The sequence below is a fragment of the Pezoporus wallicus genome, unplaced genomic scaffold (genome assembly GCF_028554395.1).
Source record: "Pezoporus wallicus isolate ANWC-B61680 ecotype Strahan unplaced genomic scaffold, APGP_CSIRO_Pwel_v1 contig_8119, whole genome shotgun sequence".
Taxonomy (NCBI): domain Eukaryota; kingdom Metazoa; phylum Chordata; class Aves; order Psittaciformes; family Psittacidae; genus Pezoporus; species Pezoporus wallicus.
Window position 1 is genome coordinate 341,487 of NW_026638720.1, and position 13,476 is coordinate 354,962.

A 13,476-nucleotide genomic window follows, 5' to 3' on the forward strand; every position below is an offset into this window, starting at 1 on the left:
TGTAAAGTTTGATCACATTACAGAGCAAATGAACTTCACCCACTGAAGAATAACAAAAGTAGGATTCCGAATTCCACATAATTCTGACCACATGATTTCCATGGGTTGCTTTTATGCAGCAGCTGACAGGGGCATCAGCTATTTCAAGTTACTGGCATACCAGCTACCTCAAGGTAGCTCTCAATTATTTTTTTCTTTACATTAACACCTCTGGTATTATACTCAAAATTTGGTCCCAACATATACACAAAAAAAATTGCATTTATCATTTATTAAAATAATCTGTTACAAACACAGATTTTCTAGATGAGCTTCAACCTTCAGTTTGAAAAAAATAATGTCTTACTGGCTTTTTTGATACAAGAAACCCCAAAATTTCATCTGTTCATCAACTTCCCAATTCACCAGTTTCACCTTTGTAAAATGTGATGAATAAAGGTTAAGATCATTATTAAAATGACAAAGTAAAATAAGAAAAACACACTAAGCTTTTTTACATGAAATTTTTAAATCCAAGACAAATACTAAGTATGAGACAATTACATTTGAAATTATCTTCTCTCCCTTGTAGTAGGGATACCTGAAACTGAATCATGCCATCATTTATCTCCATTAAAACCTCATGTGTTTGTATGCATGTAAGTGCTTTCAACACCGGTAATTTCATAGTTTAGCACTGCAGTAAAAGATGCCAATTAAAAAGGAAGTGGTAAATTGCATATTTAATTTATAAATCAATAAAATACCTCTTGCATTAAGTGCAAAGGTTGAATATATCATCATCTGTGCTTCTGAGCCCTCCCTGCAACTGCCCTTGACAGCAAAAACATGACAGTATTGTGGCGTATTCCACCACGATGAAAACATTTAACCATTTTAGTGTAAGACAATCTGAATCTCTGAACAGTAAGAAAGACAGCTTCAAAGCAGGAAATAGCTGAAAGTGGCTAACCAATGATGGAATTAGGTCAACATTTTGAAATATAAATTCTAAATGAAAGTACTATTCTACTACTGCACATGCAACCACTTCTTGAGGTTTTTCTCATCCATTTCCAGGTTCAGTGCAAAAATGGTGGACTACCAGACCTTTAAGCTAAACATTAATATGTAAACAATTCAGGCTACCCTGGATTCATTATCTTTTGCTCCTTTCAAAATCAGTTCTGACTTCAAACCAGGTTAACTAGAGATATAACAGACAGAAAGCCTTTTCAGGTCAAAGACACCTGCCTGTACTGGGAGATTACTTAGGAAATAAAAGTTTTTTCAGACAACATTTTTTAATAACAGTTATCTCTGACAAACTGTTGGAGATTGCTACTTGATTGCTTTTCTGATATAAAAAAAGAAAAAAAGCTGCAATCTGTATGAGTAATTTAAGTAGCCAAGTATAATCCTAGTTATAGCAAGGCAAGGAAAATCTTGTCTGTCTAAAAGACATGCACTTACATTCTTTTATCTCTATACATATAATTAGAAGTTGTTACTTTCATTCTTCTTTTATTTCCTGCATCTAAACAAGTGGTTAATATCATAGGAATGAATTTTTATAGGTGTTTATGCTAAAAGTCTATGAAGTGCGGCAAGAAACTCATGTATGATACAACAAAGATTAGAATAATTATGCTGACTGTTCAGAGTTTTATGAAGGAAACAGATTGATGACTTATTGCACCAATATGACCAGTCCCTTGAAAATGCATTAAATTCAGAAAGAAAGTATTTCAGTATGTTAGGTATTCACAACCAGAAGCCAAGGCCTATGTCCTTGACCTAAGGCACTATTCCAGACAGAATGTTTCTTGGAAAGATGAAACAGAAAATGAGCAGAACAGCGCTTTCCTGAGCATTGGCAGCATTAATTTCTACTTTCTAATCTGCTTTATCATTGTGTCAAATGGGTTATCGATGCTTTAGAAACAATTGGATATGCAAAGTGATGCAAATGAAACATGCAAATGAATAGGCAGATGAGACTACTTTGACAGATGTAGTACTAGCAGTAAAAAATTACAAAAAGCCTCTCTGTAACAAAATAAGGTGTTTCAGAGTGTGAAAGTCATTCTGAATATAATGCAGGCACAGAGGAGACAATGAAATTCAGAAAATAATACAAGAAAGGTAATTTTTAGTATCAATTAACATTTTGTACAGACTGACAGCTAACAATATGGAGTAACAGAAAAGATGGAGAGGAGACTGTTGCACGATAGAAGATGTCCTGCAGATCTGAAACATAAGTATTAAAGCTACTGCCCTACAAATTATGACAACTATGTCCTTAGTATTGGAAGCAACAAGGGTAAACAAGTAACACATCATAGAGAAATGGAAGATATTTGGTAGATACTAAGTAGTGAGATATTCAAGTTTTTTCACATTATGCTGGAGCTCCAAGCAGGTCCCAAAACAGTAGGGTGCTGAGACCTTGGAAACGTGATGGCTTTTGCAAACAGCAAGTTTCATGGCTTCAAGATCAGGTTTTCAGCTACATAGTTGATCCAAGTGACTCACAATAGACACTCTCAGTGTAATGGCTGTAATTAACTTGTTATGTTGGATTCTCAGTACTATAAAAGAGAGGTGAAGAAATCTGAAAAACTGTTCCCTTGGTAACATAGTCAGCATGGCATGATAATTCAGAAAACTTTAATAGCACATTACATCTCTTTTGTACGAGGGCTCACACTGGATTCAGATGATCCAGGTAAGCCTAGCAAACTGGTTAATAAAGCTGCAGGTCATACACATATCTAGGTAAACCACTAGTCGCAAAGGTCTTTGGATATAAACCACTTTAACTCAGACATGAAGCTCCCATTCCCACTTGATTTGGATTTAAAGCCATTTAAGTATGCAATTTGCTACAGCACCAGCACTGCACCTTTGGCAGTGGTGGAACTGATCAAGTGCTTCCACTGAGCAATGCACACTAAGCAGAGGTTCCGAAACATTCTGACCTGACCACAATATTTGCTTGGACAAATCTAGTGAGCTAAACAGTGTTTATTTGCAATTAGACTATTTCAAACAAGTGGAATAACACTGACACTTTGAAACTGATTACCCACACACAAGACTAAGGCAAAACCAGAAAATATTTAAAGTGGAAGGCAACCCGTTTCATGAAGTGGTTTGGGAATGCTATGTTCCAGGCACGGAATGGTTTGGTATGGAGTATCAATGAATCTAAGCAATGAGTTTATCTGCCTGGGGTCCCTTTTGAGTCACTACAGATGCTATTCTCTTTTACACTCTCTGAATCTTTTAAAAAAAATTGTGAACATTCATAGCAGGTACTGTTCTCCATGAGATTCTGAATCTTAATTCAGAGATTTCCTGTATGATCCTATACACAAAATCACTTAAAGAAGAAACAATCTTTGTTCATATTAAACTAAGCACACCACACAACAAGTTTACCATCTTTACAGCACTCCCTCAATCCAGCAGAAACATGGAACTTCAAACTTTTGAACAGCAGTTTAAACCCTGATACATAAACCTAATGACACAAAACAGGAGGGCAATTTTTCAACACAAAAGAGAAATTTCTTCAGCTACTTGATTAGATGAACAGACAAATTAAAATACTTCTATCATGAATACTTTTATCACTCATCACTTTGGTCAGTGATCTGTTAATCAGTTTGTTTGAACAGTGATACTGTTAATACCCAATATCTAGTTTTTAAATGTTAGTCTATCCTAAAATAATTCTTTGATTTTCAGTTCCTGAAAGACTTCTCAATTTCTTCAGCTAATGTTCCTATTACGGTTACTATAAAGAACAAGATCAGCAATATTAGCATATTTGAGACTCAAAAGCTAATTATTGTAATACTCGATCTTAAATAGGTAAGCCATGTGTCACTGTAATTCAAGGTTAAAGATTTACAAGAGATAGATTAATGTGTAAACATTTATATGCATGTAATTAAGAATGAGATTAAGCTTCTTCATGTGCAAAACAATTTCACCCATTGCTCTTTTTGTGAACTATGACTGAACCCCTTCGATCCTGTACTGACAGAACTCATCATTACTGACCACTCAAATACATCCCGACTTGGGCAACTTGTGGACAAATCTGGGTCTGCAGGACTTTAAATTTCCAAAGATACAGAATAAAAATGGCATGATGCAAAAGCTAGACAGTAAATTCTATTCCTTGCAATGTATTTTCATAATTATTTTACCCCAATAGTGAACTGTTAGTTTAAAGCCACAGGAAGCGCTTTAAGATGGCAGCAGTGCACATAAATAGTGCATAAAGTTTAGAAACATAGAGTAATAGTCTTCCAAACACATTTCTCAATTTTGTAAAAACTAATATACAACTACCTATGTCACGTTTCTCTGAACTTTTATTTAGAATTTTCATTTGTGGAATGAGATGCTGTATGTAAGATATTTGTAAGTATAGAATTTGATTTTTCTGTGGATATCTTTATGAGTTTAATTTCAACCTCTTCCTAAAAAAAACAACAAAACAAAACAAAACAAAAAAACAACCCAGAGAAAACGGAAGTAAACTGGGAAATAAAATCTGGTATATGAAAAAAAAAAAAAGAAGAAAAAAGAATTCCAAAAATTCACCTGGGGAAAAAAAAATCCCCCTTGTATCCTACTTTAGAGAACTGCAAAAAAGCTAACATTCATGCAAGTTTTTAGGGTATCTCCTGCAATGTTTCATCCCGACTATTATTCTTCAAAATTATGTATGTCATAATGGACTATGACAGTACTTTGGTATCCACAAAACCACGTGATCAGTTACATGAACTAGAAAAGACATGCAAAGGATCCAATTAAGTTTATTAAATACTTCAAAGTGAATAATTACAGCAGCAGAAATAAGGGGACATCTGTATCACCACCAAAAAGAAACAAAAAGGAGTCTGTAGCGCCCCAGCATAGCAGGTACAATTTTTGAGCATCAGTGTTCACGGGATCCACTGGCTAAGGGTCCTAGAGCTTGGGTTGGTGCTGACTCTAAGGGTGTAGTAAGGTATCCCAACACCAAGTAACTCCTCATGTTGCATGTTAAAAAAAGACTCTTTCAGAGGCAATGCTCTACAGCAGCTGGTAGGTGCTGTTAGCAAAGAATACATTTCAGAATTGGTATTTCAGAATTGGTATTTCAGATGCTTATTTCTGTCTCCAGGGCCCTTTTCCTTATGATTCACAGCTATGCATGTTATTAAAAAACAGACTGTTTATCTGTTTTATATTTTTATGTTGCTTTATCCTTCTTCACCTGATGCATGATTCAAAATTCTACCTGATCAAGCAGAATTGCAGGAAGGGATGCACCCTGCGTAAACATTATTTAGTTGCAGAAAATAGTAATCTACTCATAAATAAATGTAGGTCAACAACAGGAAATGAAAGCCGGACGCAATTACAGTTTTGTTTAGCAGCATAATTGCTTAATTGCTTTTGTTGCTCTACTTCAATTTTAACATCAATGTGTAATTTTTTTCCTGCATCTTTGGGGGTCATAATACAAGATATTGACACTTTCCTAAGAAGTTCTGAAAGTGCTTATCAGTAGGAGTCAAGGACCTTCAGATTTTCATAAAACCAAGTAACATGCACCTTCTATTCTTGCTCCATTGAAATACATGTATCACATACTTAGAAACACAACAAACCCAAAGGCAGAGGCACCCAAGTTTCTTGAAAGCAATAAAAATCAAGACCAAAGCAGAACATAAAACATATTATTTGCATGTAATTACAGTATCAGACTTTAAGTAATACTAAATTACTTACATATAAAGTATTTATATCTGAAAATACACTGAAATTTAACTATCTTGAACAACATAAAATCCACCTGTAACTAACATATTTGGCTTGAATATAACAGTGTCTTGAGCAACACGGTCTAGTGGGAGATCTCCTTGCCCGTGGCAGGGGGGTTGAAACTAGATGATCTTAAGGTCCTTTCCAACCCAAACCATTCTGTGTTCTATGGTTCTTTAAAAATATTTGCTTACATATTTCTCCCTGGAATACTAGAAACTACTCAGTTTTTTATCAGTAGTAGTTATTTTTTCCATGGTTGTATTGGCATAAGCATTAGTTTTAGGATCAACAACAAACATAACCCTCTTCACAAACACTGATACATTAGAACAGCAAAACCATTGCTTCTATAAATGACTTACCACTTCATCTTCAAATCCTCCAGCTAATACAAGTGAATAAGCGCCATCATTACTGCGCCCATGGATTCCACCCACATGGGGTCTGTGAACACCAGCTTCGCTCACCTGGCAACAAAATAAAGCCAGTTTCTAGCACTTTCTTTCACACTACCAGCAATTTACAACCACTTTTAGCAATCAACTTTCTGTTTAAAATACCATACAGGATTCCGGTGTAAATAGTTAATTTAAGACTGTCATTAAAGGTGAGCATTCCACTAGTTTTTAAGGTAGAAAAACCAAAAGTTAAGGACACCCAAAAAACTGTAAAGACAATGTAAGTGTTGATTCTGGAAGATGAAAAGGTACACTTTCTTCTTTGGGAAAAATCTCCATGTTTCTTTCCATAAGCAGTATTTAAGACTATACTCAGTGCTATACACCTCTTGGACAGTAACTCAGAACAAACAGAGATCTGCCAGTTCGGTAAGCTTTTACAGTCTTTAACTAAGGTAGACCCCAGTTACCTGTGTAAAGATCATTTTGTCAGGTAATATTAAGGTAACACACTGAAAATGTGACCAATGCACAGAAATATTACCACACTGCCTAAGGAAACAGAAGAAGCCATTACAACAAAGTACAGATCTCATGTTAGTTCTCCAACTAAGGTAACTCTCTGATGACAAATGTGCACCTAGTCTGTAACCAGACCACCTGAGAGCTGCAGCTATACCATAAACTGGCAACATCATTAAAGTCTGCTGGAACACTTCCCCCACAAAACTTGTACTGTAATTGCTTCAAACAAAAAAAAAAAAAAAAAACAAACCTTTTATGAATAATAAGAGGCTAAGTATCAAACCATGTATTTTCTCAGTACATGATGCCAAAAATACTACTGATAGAACAAAGGTTACCAGCAGAAAACCAATGAGGATACTTCTATCTTTGTATTTTCCTTCAGACTTTCAAGTTGCCTGTTTTTCTTATTCTGCCTTTCCAAGAGGCAGAATCAACTATGCCAGCTTTTCCAGACCATTATATGCGTATGCTGAATAAAAAAGCCCCACTATTGTGCTCATCTTTCCTGCTGTATCAAACATCCTCTCATTCATTCCTCCCTCCATTCTTTCATGTCCAGGTTTTTATTAGCTAAGTTTAGGTTTCTGGTAGGTGATGTATCCCGAAGATGAATTCTGGTAATTCATGCCAAACATGCTCATTAGATGCTCTCTACAGAAGCAATACTTGGTCAATTTCCTTCTAGGGAAAGGAAAGTTTAAGTCATAAAAAACTACACAAAACTACACTGTCAAAATTCTTACAGATTTGCTGTGGCAAACTCATTTCTCATACAAATACCAGTCATATAAGAAATGAAAGTGTAATTTAATATTCTGTGTAAAACCATTTCAATCTTTAAAAAAAAAATTTAAAAAATAAGTATTTCATTTGTAGCCAAAATTATTATGTAGAAATACTAATTCCCTTTTTATGTCTAGCCCACCTATATATACATCTAAGAATAAGCATTCTCTGCATAATTTTTGGACAAAAGCAGAACAAAGCAGAACTCTAATTCTGTTCCTTTTTCCTTCCAGCACTAGAAAGATCTGAAAACTATTACTTTTTGTGTTCCAATAAAATTCCTAACAAAATTTGAACTAATAATTTCAATTCTTGTTAAAGCAGTAAAAATAAAACTTGGTTTTGAGATGTTGAGCCTGAATAAGTGATTTTAGAAACCTCTGTTACTCAATCTGGAAGCCAATAAAAAAAGTAACTATTCACTAAAAAGTTCTTCAAATTCAACTGACAGGAGAGGTCAACAAAATAGCCCTTAATTTTCCTCTAAAGCATGACATTTTCTATAAAATGGATGATCTCAAGAACCTCATAATTTTAATTACAAATTTAATATGTTACGTCTAAGGCTTGTGTTGATGGTAGTGTTGACAATGGACATCAATGTAAAAAAAGATCAAAAGGATGAGCTTAGATTTCAACTGCTTCACTGATTTCTATCAAGATTTATCTCGTTACAGTGAAAACATCTGCTGCTAACCATTATCAGACTTAAAACTTGCATGGCCTTCCAAATCCAGAATTTTTCACACAGTACTGAAAGACACCACCATCAGAGGAAAACTGACTCCTAAGTGTTCTCTTCTACAAACTGAATAATAAAATACGTTTTCTTCTCAGGAGAAGGCAGGTGAAAAGTTCAGAAAGCAAATCAGAAGAGGTTTTTAATTCTTGGCTTGCACCTCCTCAAGCAAGTAAAAAAACCAAAGTTTCTGTTCTTCCGAATATGATGTAAAATAGTCAATTACAATCCTTTACACACGCAAAAGATGAAGAACTGATCTTGAAAATAAAGTATGTATTTCTCTGACTAAAAACAGCAATAAAAGTATCAAAGATAAACCAAAAATCAGTGCTACCAGATAAGGCTGGCGAAAAGGAAATATTTTGCATTTGGTGGACCCTTTGAAACCACAAAAAATCAGTACCGGGACAAAATGAAGCTGTCCCACCCTCCCTGCTTTGTTTTCTCCTGCCCCTTGAGTACTGGCTCTGTGCTTATATAATCAAAATGAGAAATGGACTGGGAAAATTAGCTCCCATCCTACCCCAGATGGTACTGTTTTTCTTCCAGTCTAGTTTACCACAGAGCCTACGAAATATTTGCAACAGAAAATGAGACAGTGCAAGAAAAAGCAAAGGCTAAATGGACAGCTAATTCCAGTAGCACTACAGGCTTATACTGGTTTAAGCCGTTCATCAGCCTAAAAGAAGATTCAGACATCCATTATGCATGACCAAAAAAAACCCAACAACTCAGGAAGTCAATTTACAGTCATATTATTTAATGTTTTCAAAACCTACAGTCTACATCTCCTAAGTGGGATAATCAGTCCATGTGAAGTGCACTTCAGAAAACACTTGACTATTCACTAAGTATCCCACTCAGAACTTTAACATGTAGAATTTGTCTGTCCTAATGACAACAGACTTCTTATTAAGTTGGATTGTAAAATCAGTGTATTTCAACCTTCACTACTATCAGCATCACTTCCATAAAATCATTATGTATTTGTTTTATCTAGTCCTGGTGGGAATGGCAATTGTTAATCTAAATTTATCTTAGTGTGCAACCCATTCATTATTATTCTTAATTACTTCAGCTACAGCTAATACTGAAACAACATACCTGAACTCTGAACTTCCAGGTTGTGCCAACAGGAACACCAGGTATAGGTCCATAATGATTTGATGGAACAATAGTGCATTCCTTGGTGCGGCCAACACAGGCCATGCCCTGAAAGTACATCAGACATTCAAAAATTAGTTAGTACTACAACATTGAAGATTATTTGCAAATTCAATGCAGATGTAAAGAAATCTATCATTATAACAAACACATACTTTAAACTATATTAATAATTTTTAGAAGGCAAGTTAATTAAGTAATACGTGTTTATGGATTTGGGGGAGGGATGGTGGGTTTTTTGTTTTTCCCTCTATTCACCTTCATAATTATTCCACCGCTTTAACTGCTAGTATATAGTGGGCAGGTTTAAATATTGTCTTATTGCCTGTGCACCCCAGTACTGAATTTTGTGTTTGCATATGTAAGCAGAATTATAGCACATACATGATCAATCCAAGTAACAACTGTTTCTAAAATACACTCTACCTTTCCCCAGTCTCTCTGGCTTTCAGTACTGGCAGACGGCATCTTGGCTTTCTTTTTACTCTGTTTGAGTTTTTCTCCAGCCTTTACAACTTCATTAGAATCATTTTTGCAGGAAGGACAATACCTGAAAAAATGTTTTAGTAAATTCTCAATTACTTCATAGTAATGGCAGTAGAGTTCTTGTAGCCAAAGCAGTGTCAATTTCTTCATCTTGACTAAACATTTCAAGCTAGCAAGTACACAGCAGTCTTAAAGAGCTGACATCTGTGGCTTAAAAAAATAAACCCAACATGAACAAATACTGCCAACTTGTAAAAAAAAGGGCATTCCAGTATCTGTGAAGGTCGACTGCTGGAGGCAAAATATTTAACTACTCTTTTTCACATGGTATGTGAGAAGTCCCCATGTCTCCTTTATTCTCTTCATTCTGTCCTTTCATTTACATCATGTAAAACAGAAGATAGCTGAGATGAGAGTATACTGTTAACCAGCATTCATGACTTGTTTCTATGTCTTGCCCTCTCTATGCTTATTTTTTTGCTGCTAGTACAATAAAATTCACTGCAGACAGCTGAATGTCAAACAGAGCCAAGGTAATGTGTGCAAACACACACATATACACACACATGCTTACACACACTCACTCCACAACACTGAAACCACTTGGATTATAGCGCAGAGACTCATTCCTGGTAACACAAAGCCACCGTGGTAGGGAAATAGGAGATACTAGTATGTAGTGACTACAGAAGAAAGAGAGGACACTGGTCCTTTTGCTGCTTATAGTAACATGTTTATCCTACTGCAGGAATGCCAATGCAAAGGCAACTGTCCATGTTTCTGGCCTCTAGGGGATAGGTTTGGCCCGTACGCCACTAATGGAGGAAGCCTGATCTACACTAACACGGATAACCTAGTTTAGGTAATTACCACTAGTACTACAACTACTACTGTTTTGGATTTATTAATTAACTTTTGTATGTGGATATGAATAGAAGAATTAACGAATAATGTCCATATGAACAGATTTCACTATGTCAATAAAGATGTTGGATAATTAAGACAATGAAGCAATGTAGATAGAAAGAACTTAAAAATTATATAAGATGCTGAAATTGTGTAACACTAAGACTTACTAAGAATGATTGCAGGTTTTGCTGTTTTTTTTTTTTAAAGAGTATGCAATTACCAACTAAAAGAAGGAACATGATATAATTCAAATTCTACAAGATGCTGAAATTGTGTAACACTAAGACTTACTAAGAATGATTACAGGTTGTTTTTTTTTTAAAAAAAAAGAGTATGCGATTACTAACTAAAAGAGGGAACATGACATAATTCAAACTCACAAGGTGAATTAACTATGGCAATCCCTCCTGCTTCTTCATCAGGTAACCACAATATCTTAGTGTTTTTTATACTGAGTTTTGCATGCATTAGATATTGGTTTGCACATAGAATGGCTTTATCTCAGCAACAGAAACTTCTCATCCTTTCCCAAACTGCAGGCTTAGACATGCAGAGAGTTTGCCAAACTTTAAACTATAAAAATACTTAGTGGAATTTTTCCACTTATGAAACAAACAAAATCTGTCAAGAAGTTAAGGATCAGACAGCCATGTCACTTTCCTAGTATGCAAAGAGAAGAGAAAATACAGACCTCTTTGGCAGGAGGCACCAGTCTGGCCACTGCAACTCTTCCTACATACAACCAAGCATTAAGAGTGCACATGGCTGGCATAACTAAGTACGCCAAAATTAACTGTCACAAGACAGTGCCGTAACAGCACCTCTCCCACCCAGTGACTACATCCACAGATGCAGCTGTCTACTTGCAGGAATAAATCTTAAGATACATATCATTACATAGAAAATCCAGAAAGAAAAGAGTTAAAAAGCTTGACAGCCATTTTGAAAGACATTTTAATAATATGAATTAAGCTTCTACTACTTCATAGAATACCAGCTGGAAGGGACCTCAAGGATCAGCTGGTCCAACCTTTCCTGGCAAAAGCACAGCCTAGACAAGATGGCCCAGCACCCTGTCCAGCTGAATCTTTAAAGCAGCCAATGTTGGGGAATCATCCACTTCCCTGGGAAGATTATTCCAATGGCTGAATATTTTCATTATGAAAAATTTTCCTCTTGTGTCCAACTGGAATCTGCATGGAATAACCCATCACCCCTCATCTTTTCCATGGGACTTCTTGCGAAAGGGAGCCTCCATCTTCTTTGTAGTTACCCTTTAGATACTGGAACATGGTGATATGGTCTCCCTGAGCTTTCCTTTCCCAAGGCTGAACAAACCCGGTTTTCTCAGCCCTCCCTCACATGCCAGGCTTCTCAGTCCACTGTTCATCTTTGTGGACCTTCTCCGGACCTTCTCCAGCCTCTTCACATCATTTTTTTTGTATAGTGGGGATCAAAACTGAACACAGTATTTCATGTGTGGTCTGACAAGTACTGAGCAGAGTGGGATAATGACATCTTTGTCACACTGGTGATGCCCTTGTTGACGCAACCTGGATTCTGTTGGCTTGATTTAATGCAGCAGCATGCTATACAGTCATAATGAGCTTCTTGTCCACCAGGATGACTGGGTCCCTTTCCCACATTGCTGTGTAGATCTCAGCCTGTGCTGCACTCTTGGATTGTGCTCATCCTGGTGCAAGAGCTTACTCTTGTCCTTGTTAAACTTCACATGGTTCTTGTTAGCCCACTCTTCCAGCCTATCCAGATAATCCTGTAAGATAGCTCTCCTTTCCAAAATATGCATTTTCCCACTCTGTTTGTTATCATCAGCAAACTTCATCAGGGCTCACTTGATACATGTTCCACATCTACTTCAGCCCTTCTTGTAGATGGTGGTGGCATTTGCCTTCTTCCAGTCTCCTGGGATGTCTTCTGATCCCCACGACTTCTCAAAGATTATAGAAAGCAGCCTCACAATGTCAGCCACCTCTCTTAACACCCTCAAGTGGATATTGTCAGAGCCCATAAATTTGCAGGGGTCAAGCTGCTGTAATAGTTCAAAGACCAACTCTTCCTTAACTGATGGTGGGTCTGTGTCTGCATCAACCTGGATTTTTGTTCCCAAAGCCTGGGGCTCAGCAGTGCTGGAGGCAGAGGTGAAGAAAGTGTTGAGAACCTCTACCCTTCCAGTTTTACTGGTGACTTATGTAATTACGTAATTTTTTTTGGCCAGAAATGTAAGCAGAAGGGTCCAGAAGTGAATTTAACATATGATCTGAGGGACCCTAACGATCAGTCAAATCTTATGTTGTTGCCTACAGAGCACTAAATCTATATGGAGGAAAACAGTCCTGGGGACCTATGCAGTGCATTTATAGTGAAACTGATGGAAGAGGGTAGGGAGACCTGAGCAGTAACGGCTACACTCAGAAAAATTTCTACTCCCCAGAGTTTCTCTGGAGCCCTCTGAAATGGAAGTAGGGTAACTCATAAGATCTTTCATAAGAAGCTTTTGAAGAATAATGGATGCCATTGAAGACTAGAACACTAATACCTAATCTAAAAGATCATTTGAAGCACGCAGCAGGCCAAGATAATCTTGACACCCCAGCTAAAACAAAGAGACAATGAATGATGCCTCAT

At 36.4% G+C, this 13,476-nt stretch overlaps 1 protein-coding gene across 1 annotated transcript in view; it reads right to left on the minus strand.

Annotated features, from left to right (window-relative positions):
- UHRF2 (ubiquitin like with PHD and ring finger domains 2) overlaps nt 1-13,476 on the minus strand; it is a 77,727-nt gene that overhangs the window by 18,557 nt on the left and 45,694 nt on the right. Inside the window, exons 7-9 of the mRNA XM_057412120.1 lie at nt 9,862-9,985; nt 9,376-9,483; nt 6,180-6,284 (exon numbers count right to left, since the gene is read on the minus strand). Coding sequence (XP_057268103.1) covers nt 6,180-6,284; nt 9,376-9,483; nt 9,862-9,985 — 337 coding nt within the window. The remainder of the gene's footprint in view (nt 1-6,179; nt 6,285-9,375; nt 9,484-9,861; nt 9,986-13,476) is intronic.